The sequence below is a fragment of the Drosophila obscura genome, unplaced genomic scaffold (assembly GCF_018151105.1).
Source record: "Drosophila obscura isolate BZ-5 IFL unplaced genomic scaffold, ASM1815110v1 contig_4, whole genome shotgun sequence".
In the NCBI taxonomy this organism is placed as follows: domain Eukaryota; kingdom Metazoa; phylum Arthropoda; class Insecta; order Diptera; family Drosophilidae; genus Drosophila; species Drosophila obscura.
In genome coordinates, this window is record NW_024542828.1 from 1,677,628 (window position 1) to 1,702,333 (window position 24,706).

Consider the following 24,706-nt stretch of genomic DNA (forward strand, 5'->3'; position numbering starts at 1 on the left):
ACAGAGTAGTTTCTGCATTAATTGGAGCCTGAAATTACCAACAATATCTCTTTTCTATAATATCTATTTTCCCAAGGTATTAAAATTTGTTGCTCATTTCGTGCCAAAGTTGCACAACAATTAGCAGCAATTAATTTCCCCATGTTGCTGTAATTTTTCCCATACAAAATCAAATGTATCTTACGGGCGGTAAGAACGCAATGACCCCCCCCCCGAGGTGAAGGACGTCAGATTGGTAAAGGACCTACCAGCAATTAATGGGGCAACCCGTCTGAATCGTGCGCCCTAGAGCTTGCGGAGATGCAACAGCTACAAGGAGGTCGGAAAATTCGACGCTTTCCGAAATTATTTATGATGATAAACGCATTCCTTAATATTCGTCCTTGAAGGACATGCCATGTATCGCATGAAAGGTATTAATTCATAGTCAGGAATATGTATAAATTTATGATAGTACACCACTTAGTTCAAAGGATAATCAATTTAACTTTTATTTTGATCTTAAATAAAAGTTATGGAATAACCTTATTTCAACTTTAAAATAAAAATAAGGAAAAAAAACAAAATAACTATATTTGAATTAAAATATAAATTAAAAATAACCTACTTATAATTGTATTGAAATAATTATAAATAGGTGTTATTCGTAACTTTATATAATAAAGTTGGAAATAACTTACATTGCAATTTATTTAAAACTTATAACAATTACCGGGAATATATGTACATATAAAACAAAACAACTGAAGAATGTAGATTTATGTTCCAGAAGGTGTTTAACGTGTTTATGCAATTCACTAGAGAACAAAGGAAAACAAAACACTTTAAAATATTGAAATCAATAGGAAAGTACTACAACACAATATTCAATCGATCAAGGCGTAAAATGCGGCAACAACACCCCCCCGGCACATGAGCGTAGAAACAAACAACAAGCCGGCCCCGCGCGCCCCCGGCGTCGCGGCCCCCCCCCCCGGCGAACGCGACCAAGAAGCACAAAAAACGGCAGTGGATAGTGGAAAATGCGGCTACCAAAGAGACACGTATGAAATGTTAAATGCATACACGTGAAACAAGTAGCGAGAATCAAAAAAAAACCAACCCAGGAGCCAAAAACCCCCAACCAAAAAAGAACCACAGAAACAAAACCCCCAATCTTGATATCAGTCCGGAAAAATCGTTAATGGTATTATAAAGAACAAGCTGGAAAGATACATAAGTGAAAATTATATACTATCATACAGATCTTATGCATACCAGAAAAATAAATCTGCTTCGATGTGCATCAACGTAATTAACGTTATTGCATCATGAAAGACGGCGGCGTCGCCGGGCGCCCCACCCGCCGCGAAAAAAAAGTCGTTGATGTGTCTCAAGTGTGTAGTTAACGTGTAAAAAAGAGACATTTTTGTTGATCTTCTTTGTTGAAACCTTATCATAAAAATAAACCAGATTGTAGAAAATTCAATCATCTATCTCATAAATGATATGTTAGGTGGTTGGAGTCCTAACTAGCTAGTAATATTAAATCGAGTATAAAAATTGAGGAACGGGGATATTTGCATGAGTCACAAAATTGATCGGGAGCCTTATAGGGTGGGCTGCGCAGCTTCTTTGCGTCTGGCGACGCACATAGAAACCCGGTGGCAAAAACCGCCACTTCTTTTCGCTTAACTGCACTTTTTGCTTTGCAACCCTGACCGGAAAAGGTGAAATAAACATAAAATCATGAAACAAAAACTTGAAACGTTGTATTATTATCATAAGAAATTTTTCCCCTGATGCCATTATGACACTGCTGGAGGAACTTCGATGGTTTTCATAATTTTAAGAAGACTCCCACAAGCTCTACAAAGAAATGTTAATAAATAAATTGGCCCCCCCCCCCCCCCCCCCCCCCCCCCCGTAAGAATAGTCAAACGATCGAAAGTTTTGGAAAAAAAAATCGATACTATCGTGATAGTATCGGGCTGAAATAATTATTAAAAAACCATTGAAACCTTTTAGGAACTTGTCCATTGTAAAAATTAGATACCACCTGTCGATTTTTTTTACAAATTTTTCTTCGTATTTTATAGCAGCCAATCCAAACATATCTAAAGCGCAACGACCGATACCGATACCGATATCGATACCTCTACTTAGAACCGAAAAAATGTCTGCTACTTTAATAAAATGTTTAAATTTGGCTAAAACTGTGAGAACATCTACGATAAAAAGTCTTATAACTGCTCCAAAGCAGCAATGGCAGACCTTGTGGTGGGTTTGAGCAGTACAAGTGGTTTTATTGAAGCAATATTTGCATGCGCTCATCTTTGTTTTTATGTAATACGTAGTGCTGCCGCTCTCCAAACGCCGCCGTTTCAGCATGCTCAAATGGTGCACACCAGTCCGATGCGGCATGGTCTGATGGAATTCTTCGATGATCCCAAGCATTGGAGCGAGAACGATGTAAAGGTGGGACGGGCCTGGAGGACGGAGGAGCTGCGCATCAAATCCAACAAGGAGCTGCATCAGCTCTGGTTTATATTGCTGAAGGAACGGAATATGCTTCTTACCATGGAGCATGAATGCAATGACAAAATGGAGATCTTTCCCAGCCCCGAGCGAGTTGATAAGGCAACTAACTAACAACTAACATTTATATGGTAGGCATGTAAACAATAATGTGCCATTTATTCGTAGGTGAAAATTTCCATGGAAAATCTTGAGAAAGTGGTGAGGGAACGGAACACGGCTTATCATTTGCTGGAAACAGGTGAAACAGGCGAACGACCCCAGAAGAGGGTAAACAACGCGTTTGGCTTGCAGTTTAACTACAAATCCTGCGAGCATGTCTTGCCACCCTTCATGAACCTCAAATGGATCAAATCCCGCAACATTGGGTTTGGCGGCAGGGCCGTGAATAGATTTCTGCTCAAATACCGCGAGCAGCTTTACAATTCCAAGCGCAAGGCTAAGAAGTATGTCCTGAATGGCTAACATAAAATGATATCTAACTGTGTTTGCTTTTTTTTAGCCGCTCTCGCAACGAGGTAATGATGATTCTACGCCGCAATCCAAACTTTGATCTGGGAGTGTTGCGCCGTAAGTTCCCCGATGTGGATGTCGACAAACTTCGCAGTGCGGATAAGGCCCGAGGGCACTATGTACCGAAGGTTGGCGTCTAACTTTGCAGCATTTTCAGTTATTTAGTCATTAAATCGAAAAAAATACTACATATATAAATAAGCTGAATTTTAATCTTCGTCAAATTTAATTTTAGTTCCCTGGAAGGCGGCTATTTTTGGCTTCCACTTTTGTTTGGCAATCCAAGAGGGATGCATGCCTTCCATCGAAGTGGGAATAGGAGCGGATGCAGGAGCAGAAGCATGATTCTTGACAGCTGGAAGATCAATTTGTGCGGCTTGTCCGTCATCGCCAAACTTGATCTTTTTGCCCTTAAACTGCCCAATAACTGGTTTCTGTTGCTGCTTGGCTATCCAGGATGGATGGAACTCATCAGTGGGTTTCTTGTTATTGATCTCTGGCCTCCGCTCTCCCCGGTTGTCACTATGTCGGAGCTCGTTGCGCGGACGCTTGGCAGGGTGAGGCGTCGGCTCTTGCTCGTTATCGCTCTCATTGTTGTCTGAATGAACAACAGCGGTGGATAAATACGGCTGACCAGATTCTGTGATGAAAAATGGATCTATGACATGCGTTGGACGATCTTTCTCAGCCTTGGTCTCCTTTTCAATGCTCGGCTCCTTCTCTGGTTCTCGCTCGCGTGTCTTTTCTTTGATGTCAATGGGTTTTGGGTTAATTTCGGGCTTCTTATCCTTTTGCGGTTGCTTCTTTTCCCGAAGCTTTGGCTTCTCTTTCTTCACAGAGGTCAATTTAGGATTACGCAGAGGCTTTTCTTGTTTGGGTTTCTGTTTCTTTTCTTTCGCTGCTTCTACCTCGCTAACCGCCGACTCTGTCGCTGGCAATACATCTGTTTCTGCTACCACATCAGTTCCACCCACAGCTTCCACTTTGTTCTGTTCCAACCATTCTAGTCGATTGCGCGTCTGGGCCTTCTGCTCTTTGAGTTCCTTGCGTTGTCTCTTCTTCGTCTCAGTGCGTTCTAGCTTCACGCGTCTCTTGCTCGTTTCCAAAATCTCTTCACGCCACTTGGAATCCTTATCACTCTCCAGGCCCAAAGTTTGTCGAAATGTGTCAAGCAGCGCTTTAATCAGTTTGTTGAGCGCCAGCATTGCAAGAACCACCTCATCTGGAGTTGAACGGCCATTGGTGAGTACAGCGTTGGGATTTTTGCCATCCTGTAGGAGCAGCTGCCGCATAATGTCAAGACTCTTCAAAGCCTTCAGCTGGGCCACACATTCGCTGCTTTTGCGCAAGCGCTGCTTGTGTTTCTCATTCTCCGGATGTTTTGCCAGGACATCTTTGACCTTCCTAAGCTTCTGAACGAGCTTGGAAACCGTTTGCGCACGTGCTTGCTGGATGACTTTCTTGTTGGTAATTACCTGCGTATACGTACGGAGTAATAATTATAAAATAATAAGTATTTTTCCATTTATTTACCAAATTATTGAATTTCAGTTTATCAAGCATGGTGCTCAGTGTGACTGACTCTCAGAAATATACCTTCCACACAATTTCGACGTCAAAATATACCGAAAACAATAAAATACTAGTTCCGTTCACAGTTTTGGTTCAGCTTCCGCATTTTAGTATTTCTAGTTTATTTTAAGACGCGTTATGGACTCACACTCCTGGCCAACGCACCAATGTATAAATCGTGTAGAATTAAACCTTATTTTATGAATAATCAAATTAAAACGAATGCTTAAAATAAGCAAATCTTGTTATAAATTATTTAATTTATCCTATACAATTGTATGATCAGTGCTGAAGGCTCTAGCTAAATAGAAATCTTAAGCCGAATATCAAAATCGAGGAATATCAACGCAATCACCGATGGCAGAGCTGTCAGTGCGTACTGTCACAAAAACCACGGCAATTTAATGTTTTCATTCTGTCTAAAATAATGATCCGATCTGATCCAGATTCGGCAACCTGGTAGATATGGCCATTCTTAACGATTTTACGTTTTCGGGTTTCTCGTATTTTCAAAGCCGGGTATGCAAAATTGTTTGTTTCGCGGTATATTTACAGTATATTTTGAAAATAAGAAGGTACTTTTTGGTATATTTCTGAGGGTCAGACGGTATACTTGATCGATAAATCCGCGGTCACACTGAGCTGCAGAAATAAGTTACGAATTTATTGTTTTCTTTTAATGTAAATTGCAACTAAACCCAGTTATTAAAAGTCGTGTAATTGCCCGAAGTTGCGTTAAACCGTAATTTGTGACCCCGACACGTGCCAAGTGAATGTGTTGTGCGGTGCCGCGACCGCAAACTCGACAGACGCAAAGAAGAAAAACAAGGAGGAGCTAATAGAGAAGGCAGCAACAAAGAAGGTTTGCATTTGTGCAGCCCCGGCAGGAAAAAATCAGAACAACAACGATCAAAGCAGTGTTCTGCATTAATTAACTGCTTTTTAATTAATAAAAATGTGCGATTCCCATCAATATCCAAATCGTGACGATGCCGATGCTCGGACGCATGAAAATTAATATTCATAAAGAACCTGAGGGCTGCAACGCGCTTGAGTCATTGATCTCTTTTATTGTGTCTGTGTGCATACTACCTACAGTGGCGGAAAACAGTCTGAGTGCGACCCCCCATTTTTCAATCTCCTGCGTGATTTTTTTTCCACCTGGAGCGGGTTATTGCGGGGCCTGAATGGATTATTATAATTATAAATATACTTTGGGAAGTGTTTGGGATACGTATACATATGTATGTACATAGGTGTGATGGGTCAAAACTGAAATCTCCGCTTTATTGCTGGTGCAAACTGCTCATTTTCTTTAGTTGAACAGTTTGTTATTTTCACAAATGCAATACAAACTTAATTATAGCTTTTCCTCCTTTTTGTTTTCTCTGATAAATGTTTTTAGTTGGCATCTGGAACATAGTTTTTTCAAAATGGGGTCGTGCCTATACATTTGTCCGTCACTGTATGCATCTGTGATAGAATAATATGGAAGCCAAGCGGATTTCGTCTTGCATTAATTTGTGCCTAATTATGCGTTTAATTTATTTTAATCATTTTTAATTATTAATTTACTTTACTTCCAGCCCAGGGGAGACATCCACACGCATTCTAAGACACACGCACCCCCAAAGACTGCAGCTGCGGGTTTTTGTACCAGCGCACTACGTTGATCGCTAGACACAACGGCTAATCAAAAGCGGAATACAAATGACGGAATACAAATTGGTTGTTGTTGGTGCGGGAGGCGTTGGGAAATCAGCGTTGACCATCCAACTAATTCAGAATCATTTTGTTGACGAATACGATCCGACCATCGAGGACTCGTACCGAAAGCAAGTGGTCATTGGTTAGTATTTTACATCACTGAATAGAGGCAGAGTCCAACCTTGTGTGACATGTTCTCTGATTGATAACTCTGTTTTTGCAGATGGAGAAACCTGCCTTTTGGACATCTTGGACACCGCTGGACAGGAAGAGTACTCGGCCATGCGGGATCAGTATATGCGCACGGGTGAGGGCTTCCTGTTAGTCTTTGCGGTAAATAGTGCAAAATCCTTCGAGGACATTGGCACATACCGCGAGCAGATCAAACGGGTCAAGGATGCCGAGGAGGTGCCTATGGTGCTTGTAGGCAATAAGTGCGACTTGACCACGTGGAACGTTAAAAACGAACAGGCAAGAGAGGTGAGTTGGTGGTCAGCCGGAGTAGTTCGTAACTCATCGCAAATCGCACCGGTAGTTCATTTCTAAACACTCTGTTTCACTTTTTGACTTCGAAGGTGGCCAAACAATACGGCATTCCATACATTGAGACATCAGCTAAGACGCGCATGGGTGTTGATGATGCATTTTACACACTGGTGCGTGAGATCCGAAAGGACAAGGACAACAAGGGGCGAAGGGGGCGTAAACTTAATAAGCCGAATCGTAGATTTAAATGTAAAATGCTCTAAACGGGCTCGAAGTGGTTTTATTAACTTTTTATTTTGTTCAATGTCGCCTGTTGTCTGTCTGTCTGTCTGTATGTATTCAGTAATGTCTTCGTGGGGCAATCGTGTCAATGGATGGTGGATGGCAGGATTGTGGATCCCCCGCGAATGCACGCTGAATGAAAGCACACACACATACACACACGTACAGAACGAAAGCACACACATTTGTATGGGGAGCGCGTTAGTCGGTGCAATTGTCAGATGAAGAGAAGAATTGTAATTAATTTAAGTAACTAGAGTTTTATGTACGTCAAAATGATTTTGTGAATGTGTGTGTTTTGTGTCGTTTGAAAGGTTGCGTGGCGCCCTTTTAAGAGTATTAACAATAACGAAAATGAAAACGAAGGAAAGCAAAACGAAATGAAATGAATATGTACCTCTCTACATATAACTATGAATACTGTTGTAACTGCCTCGGTTCAGCTGCTTTAACCATTTGTTTTCAATCACCACCAACCACTAAAACTGAAGTCAATGTCGTTTGTATTTTACCAGAGACGGAGACGGAGAATCTGATCTACTCTGAACCCCGATATACCACGATGCATGCAAGACTAGTTCTAATTACTCGTAATTCCTTGAGCTCTGTTGTCAATGGTTTTGTTTTCATGATTTTAGCGTAGCCCGTCTTCTGATTCAAGTTTTCTCACACATACGCACGAACAGAATTCCATTAGTATTTTTCACTATTAAAGAACAAACAAAACATGAAAAACGGTACAGCAATTTTCGCACAAACGAGCAGATTTGCTTGTCTTTGCTGCCCAAACTAAATAAATTTATGTTCATTAAACACAATCAATTGTTGTGGTGCTATGATGCAAACATTTTATTCATATGAGTTGTTCTTGGAAAGCCTTTCTTTCTACCTACCTTATTGACAGATCAATCGAAGATAAAACAAGCAGCCAATTAAATTTACATTATATAGTTTGCTTTAAGCTTTTTATACATACATTTAATATTTAATTTTTTTGTATTAATTTTTGCCATACAAAAAGGAACGAAATAAAACGATTGTGTGTACTATTTAAACTGAGATATCGCTGTTGGTAGTGGTTTTTACTGAAATATATTTAAATGACAAACTGGCATCTGGAATATATTTGAAATAACCGGTAAATATCGACTGCATTGACTAGATCTGGGTAATTTCAAAGATCGAAGTTGAATAATATATCGAATGGATCGAATACCAGTCCGTTATAGGCTAAAACTAGCCAATCTTGTAGAAAATTGATACATGACGTTCTGAAAGTTCTAGCTAGCTAGTTATATTAAACCGAACATCAAAATCGAGAAATATGATATCCGATCATGGACAAAGCACGAATAACCCACTGTCGACATTTCAAAATGACCGCCAAAATCAATTTTCGCACTAAAATACCTACATTTTTCGGGAGAGTAATCGTGGTGGATTTTATAAATTCTTTTTTAAGCTCTCTTTTTTTTCTCTATTTCGAGGTGATATTCGCTTATTTTCGTGGTGTGAGCAGCATATTTCTAACGGGAACGTAGCAACAATGAATCTACTTCATCGTATGATATTAATGATATGATTTTAAAAATGATCATTGGATATTTTTGTGGTACTCAGCGGCCTTGTGAAGAAAAATAGTGGGCTATTGCCCATGGTCGCGCGAACAAGACCAGGACATTTCTGTCTCTTGGCAGGTATACTTTCAAGGTTCCCACTTCAATACCTAGCTTTCTCTGATCACAAAAATAAAGTTTTCTAAAAACAGGAACGCTGGAATGGGCTTGGTTTGGCTCATTTTTAACCAAAAAATTGCATATCAAATACATGTAAAACTTAAGTAAGTATTAGCTTAAAGTAATAGTAAAAATAGTCCGTGGAGGGAGGAAATTCTCCGAATCTCTCCAGCTTTTAGCTGTTGACATTTCCTTAAAATAAGCCAGATTGTAGAAAATTGATTCATCTATCTGATAAAATGATATTTTCAGTTGTTATAGTCCTAACTAGCTAGTAATACTAAATCGAATATCAAAATTGATGAATATGATTTTCCTCGGTATATTTTGAAAATGAGACGGTATGTTTCTGAGGGTCTGACGGTATATTTTGTCGATAAGTCCGCGGTCACACTGAACAAACAAGCCGTGCAAAAAAATTGTGCGTTTTATTGATTAGTTTTTGGCTCGATATAGCCAAGTACTTGCTTAAATTACTAGACCAAAAGAAAAGCAACGTTTTGTTCGAGTTCCTCCAATAAACCCATCAGAAAGGTAAACTATGTAAACAATAAGCAAAGCAAATTTCCTTGGAGCCGGTCGCCATTTTGTTTTTCCCGACGCCGCTGCCGAAAAATTGTTCTGTACATGACGAAGAAATAAATGGTTTATTAAATTTACAGTCCCACAGCCATGAATATGGATGCGAACAATGCCGTGGAGAATCGGGAAAAGGAACGTGATCGTCGCGGGCGGGGCGCACGGGGATCTCGGTTCTCTGATGCCGATGGAAATGGAAATGCCGGTGGCGGCGGCAATATTGGTGGCGGGGGCGGAGGTGGCGGCGGCAACAATGTCCGAGACAGAAGCCGCGAACGTCGCAATTGCCGAGTGTACATCTCCAATATTCCCTACGACTATCGGTGGCAAGACCTGAAGGATTTGTTCCGACGCATTGTCGGCTCCATTGAGTACGTGCAGCTGTTCCACGACGAGAGCGGGAAGGCACGCGGCTGCGGCATTGTCGAGTTCAAAGACCCCGAAAACGTGCAAAAAGCCATGGAAAAGATGAATCGATATGAGGTCAACGGCCGTGAGTTAGTCGTCAAGGAGGATCACGGCGAGCAGCGCGATCAGTACGGAAGGATTGTCCGTGATGGCGCCGGCGGTGGCGGGAATGTCGGAGGCGGTGGCGGAGGAGGAGGAGGCAACAACGGCGGTGGCGGTGGTGGTGGAGGAGGCGGCGGCGGTGGTCGTGACCACATGGATGACCGGGACCGTGGCGGCTTCTCCAGACGCGACGATGACAGATTGTGAGTACTTTATGTGTTCGTCTATCTCTATTGTTTTTCTCGATGTTCTAAGCAGGAAAGCAAGGTTCGTAGCACGCAAAAAGTATTGAATCCTTACACACTTCTCAATCGGCAGTCGTTTCTATGAAGGCAAATCAATCGAATCGTATCAATCTGCAGAAGCGGTTTTTCTATCTACCTACGAGTACGAGTACTAAAAGGATACTTCCCATAATTCGTAATTCGTCGAGCGTAGGCTCTAGGAAGAACTCTTATCATTTATTTATCTGCAATACAATTGAAAAACTGTACACTAGGATCTTTAAAATACCAAATACTCTTAAAATATCTGCCACGTATGAAAAACTGTTCATTAAAGGGATTTGCGGATTTATCTGTCGAGCGTAGGTAGTAGGATCTTTTACTTGCCAGAAACGAGTACGAGTATCTGCTATGAATACTCACTGAAAAGAGTTCCATTTCCCATAAATCTGTTCAGCTTAGGCTCTAGAATATGCTACCTACCCTTGAAAGGATTCTAAACTGAAAAAAGTATGCCATAGGATTCCATGAACAGTTGTGCATTTCAAGGATTTCCATATTGGTCGAGCGTAGGCTGGTAGTTTTTGTATCTTTCATGATTGCAGTATTTCAACCGCATTGTGGCTCAAATCGTACTTATTATTCGAAGGGAGGAATTATTTTTGTTCTATTTCTATTCGAAGTAGGAGTAGGCTGACGGATGCTCGAGACATTGATTAAGTGAAGCGCATAAAGCGTGAAGATAGTCGTCTATTAGCAGTGCTACCGTAAAATTATATTGATACCTAGATGATTGCAATTGAATCGCATTCACGCGCAAAGCGAAGTTAAATTTTCAATGTAAGAGTTTTTATATGATGATTGGGCAACCAGTGAATTAATCAGTAAATATCTGTAGTTGATTTTGTATTTGCACTTAATTGTATGGGCTGATTCAGTATTTAATTTTTTGATCGAGTATAGTCATCCAAAGAAAGATACTTTATAAAAAGTATATGGAATTATATGCAACATTGTCTCGTCTGTTCGTATGCTATATACTAAAATAAACATACACTTCAGTAGGCTCGGCATGTAAACATTCTGTTAGGTAGTGTGGGACGGAGAAGGAAGGACTTGCAAATAGATATACATTTACATTTACGGAGTCTTCGGAATCTTCTGCTCGGCTGAATTTGTTTTTAGAAATGTGTGTGGGCGAAAGGAAAGAATAGACAACATTTACAACATCAGTTCATAATTATTTTCCATCATTTCCAAAGATGCTATCAACTTAAGATTTGTGTGTGATGCGGTGCAATGTGTGACAAAAGAATATGGGAATGAAGGAAGGAAGGTAACAAACAACTTTTAGACGTCTGCAATCGTGCCGGCTTTCTTGGCATCTCTCTCATTCTGTCGTAGCTGAAGCTTATTTTTGCTATCCTTTTGTTATTTTTCTCTCTGGATCTTTGGCTTCTTTTTCTAGATCTGGGCGTAATAATTTTAACATGATGTCAAATGATTATAATAATTCGTCGAATTACAATTTGTATGGGCTTTCTGCTTCGTTTTTGGAGAGTCTGGGCATAAGTGGACCTTTGCATAATAAGGTTTTTGTTGCTAATGTGAGTATATAGTAATTTTAATTTCCAATAATTCCAATATGTATTCTGTAATCGACTGTACCCGAACCGAACCACAAAAGTTGTGCGTAATGTGCTGTGCTGTGCTGTGCATATCGAATTTTCTTCATGGGGTCTCGTCTGTTTCGTATTTATAACCCACCCAAGTCTAGGCCTAATTTTTTGGGGCTCTGTTTATGTTTCTTGCTCCTTGTACTGCTGCTGCAAAATTAAAAATAACTGAAGACTGCAACCCTTAGATCCCTTAGATCCCACAGTTGGGGTGTTTCCAAACTGCTGAAGAAATTGTCGTTCTGGATCATACTTGCGCATAGACTATTGGATAAAACTGAATAGGAGTACGATGTCTTCATTCGAATTTTGGTGTCTGCAAAAAATTGTATTTAAAAAAAAAAAAGAGAGTAATTTGAGATTCTCTTTACCCTACAAAAGAGCGGCGTCATTGCTGCGCTGCCCCCAACAAATTTCGTTTTTCCAAATCCACATTTAAAGATCTGTTTTATAATTACTGGGCTCTTTGAATCAACCTCTGTCCTCTGTCAATGTTCTATAGACAAAAAGGTAAAGGTGTGTCCTTCGCGTGTCCTGATCCTATTCCGTCATTTTGTTCCTCAAATGGGTTATAAATATGAAGCAGTTGCGGTTCGTAGGACAGTGCAAACGTCGACGTCTTCGTCTTGGGCTATCAACTAGTTTGTTTTCAGTCAACTGGAATAGAGGCTGGAATGATTCCGTGTGGCCCTGCTCCTGCTCCTGCTCATGCTCCTGATATTGTTCTCTTTTTACAGCAAAGCTTCTCGTCTGAAAGGTCGGCTTTTGATACCATTTCAGGGGCGGAAAAAACGTACATACATGTACATTTAGATTGCACTTGACTAATTAATTTCCAACACACTCTCTTCAGCTGGACTACAAGGTGGATAACAAGAAGCTCAAGCAGGTGTTCAAGCTGGCCGGCAAAGTGCAGACCGTGGATCTATCCCTGGACAAGGAGGGTAACAGTCGCGGCTTTGCTGTGATTGAATACGATCATCCCGTGGAGGCAGTGCAGGCCATTTCCATGCTGGATCGTCAGATGCTGTTCGACAGGCGTATGACCGTGCGCCTGGATCGTATCCCGGACAAGGGTGAGGGCGTTAAACTGCCCGAGGGACTGGGCGGTGTGGGCATAGGCCTAGGTCCGAACGGAGAGCCATTGAAGGACGTCGCTCACAATCTGCCCAATGGCGGAAACCAAGGTCAGGGCCAACTGCTGGGAAATGTTCAGCAAGGCGGACAGCTGGGGTCTGTGGCTACTGGCCAGGGAGGCGGCGGCGTAAGCAATGCCAGCAATCTGCTCGGTAGCCTGACTGGAGTGATGTTCGGGAACAATTCCTCGTCCATCCAGCCATCCCCGGTGGCTCCAGTGCAGAAGCCCAATCTGGGTAACAACTCGGGCTCTGGTGGACTAAACTTGAACAATCTGAATCCCAGCCTTCTGGCCGCTGTGGTCGGCAATCTGGGAAACCAAGGAGGCAGCCTATCCAATCCTCTGCTCACTTCATCTCTTAACAATTTGGGGCTCAGCCTGGGCAACTCTGGCGGCAATGATGATCCCATTTCTTCCGGCAATGTTGGCCTGTCCAATAACTACAGTAGCGGTGGCAGTGGAGGAGGCAATAACTACAGCTCCGGCGGAAACAATAACTACAGTGGCGGCGGCGTGTCCGGCGGGAACGTTGGATATAATGCCTACAGCAGCTCTGTGGGTGTTGGGGGCGGCAATGGAGGAGGCGGTCTGGGCAACCAGCAGGACGGCAACGACTACAATACTGGCAACAATCTGGACATTTTTGGCGGCGGTAGCAATGTGGGAAATGCCAATTCTGGCGCTGGCAACGCAGGTGCCGGCTCTCGCAAATCTGACACGATTATCATCAAGAATGTGCCCATGAGCTGCACCTGGCAGACGCTGCGCGACAAGTTCCGTGAGATTGGGGATGTCAAGTTCGCCGAGATACGCGGCAATGATGTGGGTGTGGTGCGATTCTTCAAAGAGCGCGATGCCGAGCTCGCTATAGGTAAGTCTCCCGTCTCGACATTATGAACCGAAACTGCAACTAAACTAATTCTGGAATTGTCCCATCCCTTTACCCTTTGCAGCGCTCATGGATGGCTCTCGTCTGGATGGTCGCAACATTAAAGTAACATACTTTTAAGCTAGCCTACAATGTTTAAAGCGTATTTACTCTGTACTGGTTAAGCGAAAAGAACACGAAAATGAACCCCATCCGCCGGCCGCCGCATTGTTTGATGACCAATGAACGGATTTTCTTTATTCCACAAGCAATACAGCCATACAGCCACGAAACGAGACGAACGGCATCCACCACTGGATCTGATAGGAAATCTAAAATGTATCTGAGGCACAGACAGAGACAGAAAAGTTCATCCCATACATTTTTTACTCGTATAACTTTTATATATATATAAATTCATATTATTATGTACTCTAATATTAAAATAACTGACGTTCCAAAACCACAAATCCGAAGACGCAATTTTAATGTTAATTCTAAGCAATTGAATTACAGCCAATAAAACAATGCAAAATCCCATTGTTAAGCATTGCTAACAATTCACGTTAACAATTTGTGGAGTACGAATGTTATTTGAAATATTTTTTTGTACCCAAGCAGTATATGTACCAGCAGCTTGTTATTATAAGAGCGCTGAATAGATCACAAGGAATGAGATCAATAGGAGTTGGATTTTAATCCTTCAGTCCGAAGTCTGTAACAGTGTCAGCCAATTTCTCTAATATCGAATCCATCGTATCCAGGCATGGCTTTGTCTCTCTCTTAAGGGAAGTTTTTGTCGTTTCCATGCCACAGCCACTATTTACCCGACCTTTCGCTTGCTCTCCTCCTCTCAGTAAGTAAAGTTCACCCCCGAAATCGACAAAGTACTCCTACCCTCCTACCATTTGCAGCCCCACAGAAACAGAATGCATTTGCAAATGCTCAATGTGTTGACTACGACTAAAGCGTTATTTATCATGTCTGCATTTTCTTTAAGCTAACTGGCTATCATTCTGCACAGACGCGTATGTGAGTCTTAGACTCTGATGTTCAAATACAGGTGGCATAGTCGCACAACAATATTAGGCATGAGGTGGGGTACCATTTTGTGGAATAATAATGTTGAAATGTTTCTTTTTATTTATAATGGTTGCTTAATGTCTACAAGCATGGGTGACTTATATACGTTGATATTATTAGACTGTCTACGGGGCCAGGTCCATCAGGATTCCATCGCTTGTTCGGAAATGGGAAAGGTGGACGACGTTCGTGGATTTACATCGGTTTTCCTACTTCGTGGTAGCGGCTGCCGGCGCAGTCTTGAATCGTTCCAAGCGTGCGCGCGCCTTCTCAGAGTAAATGGCCTTTGACTCTGGCGAAGCTGCAGCCGTAGCTGGAGTTGAAGAAGCCTCAGCTGCTGTGCCAAAACGCTCCTTACGCTTCAGCAGCCGCTCGTCGGCCAATGTCTTTGTGGTCTTCTCGGGAACCACACAGCCAAAGCGTTCGGCGCGACGCTTAAGGGCTTCCTTTTGCTTTTCATCTGTCTCCTTGTTCCCTTTATTAGCCACGATGGATGCGCTCGAGGACTTGTTAATTGCAGTAGCAACAGAAGTTGCAATGGTGGCGGTGATGCCGAATTTCTTGGCCCGGAGGTTCAAACGTTCTTCTGCGGTTAGTTCAGTGAGTTTCTTGTCAGCGGACTTTTCGCCTTCCTTGCTTCCTCCAATTACAATAGGTATGCGCTTGGTTTTGGCTGGTGTGTCCTCTTGCGTATCCTTACTAGCTGTGGGAGCCCCGTTCTCTTTCGATGCAATGGTGGGCGTCGCTGTACTGCCTGCCGTTGTCGAGGACAGCTGAGAGTTATTTCTTTTGAGCACAATCTTCCTGGCAGGCAAGGCTGCTGCTGCACTCGTTTCCTCTTTGATGTCGCTGTGTTCGTCCAACAGCAAGTCTGGAACTATTGCAGCTAAGGGCGTGCTCACCGGGCTCTTGAGTAGCTCATCGTCATCGTGCAGCTCATCCTCCAGCAATTTGTCCTCATCTTCGTCGGCCAGGGAAACATCATCATCTATGGAGTCTGCTATGGCTAGCGATATATCACCCTCCAACAGGGCCGTCTGCAAGCGATCCTGCAATTCATTTTTGTTTCCATTTACTGGCAACCCACGCAGCTTTAGCTCGCGCTTTAAATCAGCCACCTTTGGGACGTAAGTAAACAGTTGAATTATTGTATGCTTGAGCAGGTTAACTTACCTTCATTTTGGTAACGTCGCTTTCCGGCATTTTATTCCTGGATTTTCTGTTTTGTTTTAATTTTTTACAAGAATGTGCTGTAGACAAATAGTATACAGATGGATAGTGTTGGTTCATGAACGAACGAACAGAGAAGAACTATTCACCGTAGTGAACGAACTGAATAAGCGTTATATTGTGTTCATCGTAAGTTTTGTTGTTCGTTATTTTTTGTATGGCAAATAAAATGTTTTCTAATAAATCTAAGCCTAATAACAACGGAGCAACAGAGAAATTAGTCCGAAAATTTGAGCTATAAACAAAAACGAACGAACTAAAAAAACTGCTCACGAACGAACTGATTCAGTAAATTAAACGATGATTACCCAACATTAGCTGGGTCGTTCATGAACGCTGTTATGAAGGAACTGATTCAACTTAACCCTCTTAACCGACTATTAAAAAACCTCTATATAAGTTTGCGATTGCACCTTGTACATTCCCCTTCATTTACAAATAAAATTACCCGCAGATCTTTTACCTGTACTGCTCCAAGTCCACTGGTCCAAAATTGGTAATAATTGTACTGTTCCATGATCGTAAATCATATTCCTCGATTATGATATTATGATATTACTAGCTAGCTAGGACCCTCAGCACTAAGCATATAATATTATCCGATTGAAGAATAAAACTTCTACAAGATTGGCTAATTTTAAGGACCACCCTCTTATTGGAAAAAAAAAGTTTTTAAGAAAAGCATTAAACGAATGTAAGTTCAGTTATGAGTATGGACATTTGTATACCCCATTTCATTTACTTAATGTTACAATTAACAATTTGCGACGCCACTTTGACAATAAGTAAACACTCGTATCTTAAATTTTCTCAGATGCGCGTATCAGCCACCCAGAACTGAAAGGCTTTATTTTAAAACACTCGTCTAACTTTGGATTGTGGATTGTTATTGGATCTCATAATATTTGTTTTTGTCACTTCAGCTTCGGTTGCCCCCACCCTCACCCTCATGATTTCGCCGATGCGGACGGAGACGGACCCCGTAGATAAGATATAATATATGAGTGCCGTTCAGAAATAGCACCCGTGCACCCTACACTCCACTCCACCCATCGCATACCCCGACCGGAAACGGGAAATGGAAACGCAATGCAATATTATCATTTGTCGCCTGATTCTGCTGCTATTCTTAATCCCTGTCCCTTCAGCGAATCGGATTCGGATTCGTTGTGTCTGGCGCTGGAGACACTGTTGCATGGCCTTGAGGAGCAGTGCAGTTTTCTCGCTGAGGTTGAATTGTTCTCCAAGTACTCCTAGTGGCTGGCTGCACCTGCTGGCTCTCCGGTAGGTAACATCTACCCTCTCTCCTTTTCTCCTCTTGTTCTCTCCATCCCCATCCCCACTCTCAGTGTTTCTCCGTCCCGACTGCACACATGGTGCTCAGATGCTGGCGTAAGTAAGTTCGAGTGGCTGTCCCTAATTGGCACTGCTGCACATTCATATTTATTAATAATTTTCCATCACTTCTCTTTGCTCTGACCGCCAGGCTTCGAGGTCGCAGCCTTTGTCACTTAACCCTTGTGCCTCTAAAGAGTGGCACGGTCAGTGCAGTGGTACTTCTAATTAATGTAATGCTCCCAGTCAACGTGTTTCCTAATTGAACTCATTTGCCGCCGTTCCACATAATAAACGCCACTATTTTGGTCATACTCGTGGACGGACAAGCCAAGCCAAGTATGGGGTTCTTAGCTTTAATTACAGTTACACCGCCCGCCCGTCACACACGCACTAGCGGGAAAATGTCGTTGATTAATGGCTTATGACAGATATTTGAGTTTGGGCCTGGACAGAGCACTGCAGAGGTATTACGCAAGCGGATTTGGAGTTAAATATGGCTTACTCTGCGGGCTCTCTGAAAATATACTCGTACATTACGATGTTGCCAGCAATTTGGCAAATTTGATATACATACATACAAACATAGTTCTGAACATCCCATATGTTCAGTTCCCTTGAATTGCTTACTGTCGATCCTTGTTAATGCTAAAAATCATTATTGCAAAGTATCTCATCTCAACTCTGTTCTGGGTGTAAACAATGACTAATTGATAAGTGTAATCGGCTGATAAACTCTTATTTCGAGTAACACTTTACCTCTCTCTCTCTCTCTCTCTCTCTCTCTCTCTCTCAGCACTTCTTAGAAGCCCGCCCACAACCAACACAAAAGAGGAACGAAGACTCTTATCGCAGGCCTAAAGCATTCTGTTCGCTCCCGCTCTGGCCAGGCCAGGCCAGGCCAGCTGATAAAACGAAAAAGCCCCACAAAAAAGAGGCAGGGCAGGCCAGAGAGCCGAGCCGAGCCACTGAAGCAACTGGTTCTCTATTTGTGGCGTCGTATCCGTCAGATACAAAAACTGCTTCTCAGATGCCTGGCGACTGCACTAGTGATCGGTTGTGTTGTGGTTTTGCTCTTCGTTTGTTGTTTCGCTCTCGTTCGCGCCGCTGTTTGTACGCCCAATCTGCACCTCCTCCGCCCGTTGGCTGCGATCACTTCGGACGTCACCGCCAGACGTGTCGCGTCGCTCGATTGATTATTGCAAAAAACAAGAAAAGCTTCGAGTACGTCGTATCTAAAAGTACGTGTCTGTGCAAAGTTATACGCATGTGAAATAATGTTCACTTCGGATGCAGCTTGTCCAAAAACAAAGTTTACATCACACGATATTATATTCGAAATTAACAGCCTTCGACCTTGCGTGCTTGTGTGTGCTGTTCTGTGCTGTGCTCTTCTTTCTGTGTGGCTATATTAACCACAATTATATTTTGTGTAAACATTGTTAGCATAGATCAGTGGAATCCGTGGAAAGCTGCTTGGGAAAACCAACTCCTCCAACCTGCCAGCGCCCGAGAGGGTTTCGTGATCGTTTCTTTATCACCTGAGTCACTTTGTATGGCGCTCACGTCACAGCTAGCCCCCACGGCCCCCGTCTCTGTCTGGTCTGGAGCTGTGGAGCTCTGGAATGCCGAGCTATGTAGCTCTCTGCTTCTGCCTCTCTCTCTTCTCCGATCTCCGCTCTCCCCTGCTCGCTGTCTCGATCTCGCTCTCTCGATCTGGGCGCCTTTATGGGTCCGTTACCATTTTTAGTTAACAATCAATTATATGGTTACACAGCCATTTAAAGGCCATCGCAGGAAACAAAATACGTGCCTCCACACTCCCTACATCTACAGGTTCAACACCCACCGCCCGCTCCACTCCACTGGCCCCACAGACACATCAAATCAGAAATCAATTTATTCCGACCTATGGCACAATAAATACTTCGTATTAACCTCAATTAATTTAGCTAATTGAGAGCGCGTGCCCTCGCAATCTGCCATTTGATTCTGGATGCGTTGTATATGGTTCTCGCTTTCGACCAGGTAACGGTGGTAACGGTAACAATAGCCGTAGTTCTAGTTATCGCCGTTGCTCTTTCAAGTGAAATTCCCTATACACACATGCACATACATGTGCATGTATGTATGTGCACTCACACCCATACACGTCTAGTATCTTATCTAATCAGTTTATTAAATACGAAAACCCATGCGAGAAACCATAAAAGAACCCACATGCTCATACACATACAATTCCTCATTTATTTTTGCGAACAAAGAGGAAGAGCCCTCTAGAGCTTTTAGAGCACCAATAAAATCTAGTTTAGAAGTGCAGATTATGCTTCGCCTAGTGAAAGCACTTCAGACTTTCTCCTGCAATGGATTGGCATCTGGCTGGTTATGTTTTCTGGGATTCCACAATGAAGCTTGCAGTTATTTTCATACACTCTGAAAAGCTAGCTATTTATCTTCTAAGAGATTGTTCCTGCTGTCGCTTAATCGGCATGTGTACGTCATACATACTATATGACTGCTCTTATTCTCCATTAAGCCCAGATAGATAAGCTAAAATTAGAAAAACTGTGAGCTTGAGTAATCCCGCTTCAGTAAAACAACTCAACAATAGACGAAGGGAATGTGGAATTGTGTGTAATATATTGACTAAGCAACAAAACCCAACAGCGGTTTTTATTTATGTATGATGCTTTAAATGGGAAAAGGAATGAAATTCTAGCAGCTGAATGATGCACTGCACCCATTTACTTAATACTCATATGGCACTGATAAGGCGCAGTCCACAAAGGACTGAAGTGAACCGAGCTGAACTTGCAGTTCCATAGTGGACATTAAGTGTCGTTTAAGTCAAATAAAAGCTTCAAGACCTCCTCCCCATCATGTGCAATGTCAGTGGGCAAAGAAAGACTGCAGCTGGAGTGTGAAATGTTGCAAGTGTTCCAAGAACACTCCGTGAACAACAAATACTCGTACGTAACTTGATATGTAAAGTTTACAAGAGGCCAACCCCGCTGCAACAACAACACAGAACAGAACAGAAGAGATAACAAAGCGACGGAGAATATAATATATATAGTATATGGAGCTATACAAGTCCCATCCACTTCACATTGTATACAAGTGTATTACAAAAAGAGCTCAATTATGTTTAAATAATTTATTATGAGTATTAATTACAATGCAAGCCAAGCTGGAGCAGCTTCTGTTTCCCAGCTTGAAACTGTTTAGTTTCCGCTTATTTTCGGTTTTATGGGGAGATATTTTACTCGACTGTTACTTACTGTAGTATTACTGAACAATTTTCACTTTCCTTTCACTTGGTTGTGTTCTCGCACCTGATTTCTTATCCAAAAGTTATCCAAAAACATATTGAAAATGTTTTCAGCGGTGTTGCTTAATCAGCTGGTAGTATAAATAGCAAAGCATACATATGTACGTATGTATGTGTGGGTAGCATTGGGACTTAATTATTTGCACGCTCTTGTAGTCACTAAAACAGCTCCCCAAAACTCTTCTGTTTGTTTATAATAATTTAAAACGCGTCAAAAAAAAAAGGCCCAATCCATTGGCGAGTTTGCTGTTTATTTAGTTTTGTTCCTGCTCTCAACCCCAAATCTGTTGGTTTTGTTATTTTTGGTGTTGCTGCTACCTAATGGCCAATTGTTCAGTCGCAGTTTGTTTAGAATTGTGAGCGAAAAAAAACCTGTTTCTATTTGTGGATCTCTGTTGCCATTTTTCCGGCACGAACTCACCCGATTTACTGTTGGTAACGTCATTCAATCAAACTTAAGAACTAATGTGCAATGTGTAATTTGGTTTCAAATTTCCATCAATGTAAAATATATCCAAAACTTAAGAGGCTGTCATCGTCCCTAGAAACATTTTTTCTAAATTCTACTACATAAAGGAACACAAGCACTTAAGCGCAAATGAAGACCCTCTCTCCATCAATGATGAGACTTAATTGTGTGGACCCCGAGTATCAAAGTGCCCCAGTCAAAGTTCAGACTCTGTAGATCGCGTGCCAATAAAGCACTTTATGCTTTGAAGAACGAGTACATCCAATTTAACCCCAAGTTTGTGAAGCACACAAAATGGGTTTAAGTAAATAAATTTGTAACTTAGCTTATCTATATTTTCCCTGACACTGATCAGTGCCTTTTGGTTCAATCAAAATTTGTTATACCCTTCTATGATGAAAGGGTATTGGTAGTTGTAGGTGCTTCTTTACCAAGTTTTTGTATCGACTGGCCAAAAGTTCAAATGAAATCATTCGGGTCGAACGGTAATATGTTGATGAATGTCACAACGGAACCGGTTCTGTTTTTTGTTTCCTTTCGTTGTATCAGCTGTGATGTGATGCAGCAGTCTGCTGGCTTTCATGTGTGGGCTGGCTGGGTAGCCAACCTTTTCGTGGGATGAGTCACTGCAATCTGAGGAACGGCAAGTGTGGTCTAGGCCTTCTATTAGAAGCTCCACATTGTATGTGTGTAATTATATTCGGTTTGCATTGTCCGAGATTCCATCCACTGACACAGATGATGAGTCATATACATACATATGTACCTTCAAGATAAATAATTCCGGGAATTCAGATGAGTTTTCTGCGTACGGAGAGAGACCCCAAGATTCCCCAAGCCCAGCCCCTAATGGCGGCAGTCTGTAGTACATACATATGTAAATTGGCCAAAAGTCTTTTGATTTCGGTTTTATTAATACGGAGTATCTGTGTGTTTTGTTTGGAGGCTGGTAGGGAAATCTAGTTTATGTTTTGGGTCAACTGGAAACGGAAAAAACCAGTTTTAATTAAAAAGAAAAATTTATGAAACGAATGTTGGTGGTTTGCTTGGCTTGACATGTGGTGAAAGTCTATTAGTTTTAGCTGAGCTTTTATTTAATTGTTGTATAAGCCCCAAACCATCAAAAAAGTGAATTTATTTCCATTAGCAAGTGAGGAATATCACCATTCGCAGAATCAATTGCGGCTGATGGAATCCAGACCAGACCTCGATTGGCGTCGTAAAAGCTCAAATTGCTGTCCCCACACCCCTCCCTCTGGCCTTCGATACATTTTTTGTGTCGTTGTGTGGCCTTTTTTAGCTGTGCTGTCGATTAGATTAGAAAAGTTTTGAAGTTCAAGTGTCTATGGCTGGAGGGCCGTACCGAGAACTCTGTTACCATCAAGCAGCCATCGGCTTTAGCAATGGAAAGAGTTGAAGGGATCGGGCAGGGCCAGAGATTTCCGGTTGCCACAGCCGCAGGATGAAAGTACCACATACTCGTGCACGCGGGTGTGGGTGTGTCAAGATAAACAAGCACAGAATCAACATCTGCCACCAAATGGTGCAATATCGCAGACAGAACTGTCAAGCAAGCAACAGCAACAGCAACCCGCCTGACGCCTTTATTTTGCTTTCTTTGCAGTTTCTCACCAAAGACTTAATCCGGAATGACGTCGGCGATGTCGAAGTGTCCGCGCCCTCTGAAAATCACAATCGTGGGCGATGGCATGGTTGGTAAAACCTGCATGCTGATAACCTACACACAAAACGAATTCCCCGAGGAGTATATACCGACAGTGTTCGATAACCATGCCTGCAACATCGCAGTGGATGATCGGGAGTACAACCTAACGCTCTGGGACACGGCTGGGCAGGAGGACTACGAAAGACTTCGACCGTTGAGCTATCCAAATGTGAGTTGTGGCGGTGGCTGTGGCTGTGCCGTAGATGTTATGCAATTAAGCGAGGCTAATCAATTTCGTTTCGCTTCGGGCTCTCACAGACGAACTGCTTTCTGTTGTGCTATTCGATCAGCAGTCGCACCTCTTTCGAGAACATCAAGAGCAAATGGTGGCCAGAGATTCGTCACTTCTCAAGCAACGTGCCAGTGGTGCTGGTGGGCACTAAGCTGGACTTGCGCATACCGAACTCGGAGAAGTTTGTCACCACACAAGAGGGGAAACGATTGCGCAAGGAGATCCATGCATCCAACCTGGTCGAGTGCTCTGCCAAGAAGAAACAGAACTTGCAGCAAGTCTTCGAGGAGGCTGTCCGCGCCGTCGAAAAGAAGCCAAGGTCGTCACCCAAGCCATCCTGCACACTACTGTGAACTAAGTGTACGATTAATGTTTAATATTGTTATTATACGTAATGTATTATGTAACTAATTTCTCTGACTCTTTGTGCTTTGTTTTCCAAACTGTGTGTAGAAAATTTACCGTTAAGTTCTTATTATTTAAGTGCTTGTTGTGTGAAAACAATCCATTTTCCGTGCGACCAAAGTGCATTTCTGTGTAAGAAAAAAAATCAAAACATAAAAAATATAAAATCAAACAAACATATACATATTTACTATAAAATATAAATAATTGAATTTGAATGCATATAAATGGCGGACAAAATCGTGTTATTGTACATATTCAATAAAAACCTAGTCGTTAAAACCAGTTGTTAGGTCGTCTTTTCAAAAAGTCCCGCCGTAGTACCAGCTCCATTTATCGAACTCGATAATTGTCTATGACACTGGTCCGATAGTTGGACTATCGATTGTATTTCAATAATTTCACATAGGGATGATATGCATTTTAAAATGAATTAAGATGGATAAATTAAAAAGGAAGTTTTAAAATTACAAAATTGATTCATCAATAGCACAAAAATGTTGGTATATCGTAGCAATAATACAAAATAGTATATTTCATAAATTGCTGGTATATTACGGTATATTTATGAGGGTCAAACGGGTATATTTCTTCGATAAATCCACGGTCACACTATTCACTTCCCAGATTATGTGGAATTTTAAATAAATAAATTATTAATTATTTATTTTTTGATATTTACTGGTTACTTACCTGATTAAATAGAGCGGGATTAAGCTATTTTTTTTTCTCGGTGTCTGAGGTTCCAGTCACACTCGACAAAACAAATCAAGTGAAATATTTATTTTTCCATATATGTACATATATACTTTTGAAAATGACCGCCAAACTCATTTAGCGCACAAAAAATACTGACATTTATCGCTCTCAAATCGTGGTGGGTTTTCAAAATTTGCTCTCTTTTCAGAGGTGAAGAGAGCGTTTTCGTGGTGACTTTCCCCTCATGATCGTGGTGTGAGCCACATTCACCTAACGGAAACCGGAGCAACAATGAGTTCACTTCATCGTATAAATATTAATATGATTTTTAAAATTATTAATATATATTTTTTTGGTACTCAGCGGACTTGTGAAGAAAAATATTCGG

At 41.9% G+C, this 24,706-nt stretch overlaps 6 protein-coding genes across 7 annotated transcripts; 4 read left to right on the forward strand and 2 right to left on the reverse strand.

The window, feature by feature from the left end:
- Positions 1–2,078: 2,078 nt before the first annotated feature.
- LOC111068341 (39S ribosomal protein L47, mitochondrial) lies at positions 2,079–3,216 on the forward strand. The gene is made up of 4 exons (XM_022357754.2): positions 2,079–2,259; positions 2,337–2,619; positions 2,686–2,963; positions 3,020–3,216. Exons 1-4 carry the CDS (start codon positions 2,156–2,158, stop codon positions 3,168–3,170), a joined length of 816 nt encoding a protein of 271 aa, XP_022213446.1. The 5' UTR covers positions 2,079–2,155; the 3' UTR covers positions 3,171–3,216.
- LOC111068340 (serum response factor-binding protein 1) lies at positions 3,212–4,665 on the reverse strand. Its single transcript, XM_022357752.2, has 2 exons — positions 4,564–4,665; positions 3,212–4,505 (listed from the first exon to the last, which is right to left on the reverse strand). Exons 1-2 carry the CDS (start codon positions 4,591–4,593, stop codon positions 3,240–3,242), a joined length of 1,296 nt encoding a protein of 431 aa, XP_022213444.2. The 5' UTR covers positions 4,594–4,665; the 3' UTR covers positions 3,212–3,239.
- A 546-nt stretch (positions 4,666–5,211) lies between these two features.
- On the forward strand, positions 5,212–8,136 carry LOC111068342 (ras-like protein 1). Its single transcript, XM_022357755.2, has 4 exons — positions 5,212–5,464; positions 6,189–6,451; positions 6,533–6,789; positions 6,885–8,136. Exons 2-4 carry the CDS (start codon positions 6,313–6,315, stop codon positions 7,056–7,058), a joined length of 570 nt encoding a protein of 189 aa, XP_022213447.1. The 5' UTR covers positions 5,212–5,464; positions 6,189–6,312; the 3' UTR covers positions 7,059–8,136.
- Positions 8,137–9,177: 1,041 nt separating this feature from the next.
- LOC111068351 (myelin expression factor 2) lies at positions 9,178–14,378 on the forward strand. The gene is made up of 5 exons (XM_022357788.2): positions 9,178–9,347; positions 9,476–10,105; positions 11,595–11,733; positions 12,656–13,811; positions 13,894–14,378. Exons 2-5 carry the CDS (start codon positions 9,486–9,488, stop codon positions 13,947–13,949), a joined length of 1,971 nt encoding a protein of 656 aa, XP_022213480.1. The 5' UTR covers positions 9,178–9,347; positions 9,476–9,485; the 3' UTR covers positions 13,950–14,378.
- A 550-nt stretch (positions 14,379–14,928) lies between these two features.
- LOC111068352 lies at positions 14,929–16,278 on the reverse strand. The gene is made up of 2 exons (XM_022357789.2): positions 16,065–16,278; positions 14,929–16,009 (listed from the first exon to the last, which is right to left on the reverse strand). The coding sequence occupies exons 1-2, from the start codon at positions 16,179–16,181 to the stop codon at positions 15,101–15,103; spliced, it is 1,026 nt and encodes a 341-aa protein (XP_022213481.2). The 5' UTR covers positions 16,182–16,278; the 3' UTR covers positions 14,929–15,100.
- A 2,194-nt stretch (positions 16,279–18,472) lies between these two features.
- LOC111068412 (ras-like GTP-binding protein RhoL) lies at positions 18,473–23,625 on the forward strand. Of its 2 annotated transcripts, none has more exons than XM_022357877.2 (3): positions 18,473–18,680; positions 22,881–23,151; positions 23,241–23,625. In XM_022357877.2, exons 2-3 carry the CDS (start codon positions 22,906–22,908, stop codon positions 23,565–23,567), a joined length of 573 nt encoding a protein of 190 aa, XP_022213569.1. In that variant the 5' UTR covers positions 18,473–18,680; positions 22,881–22,905; the 3' UTR covers positions 23,568–23,625. The 2 variants fall into 2 exon arrangements, with proteins under 2 accessions (XP_022213569.1, XP_022213568.1); XM_022357876.2 differs by having other exon boundaries at positions 18,474–18,697.
- The last annotated feature ends 1,081 nt before the right edge of the window (positions 23,626–24,706 follow it).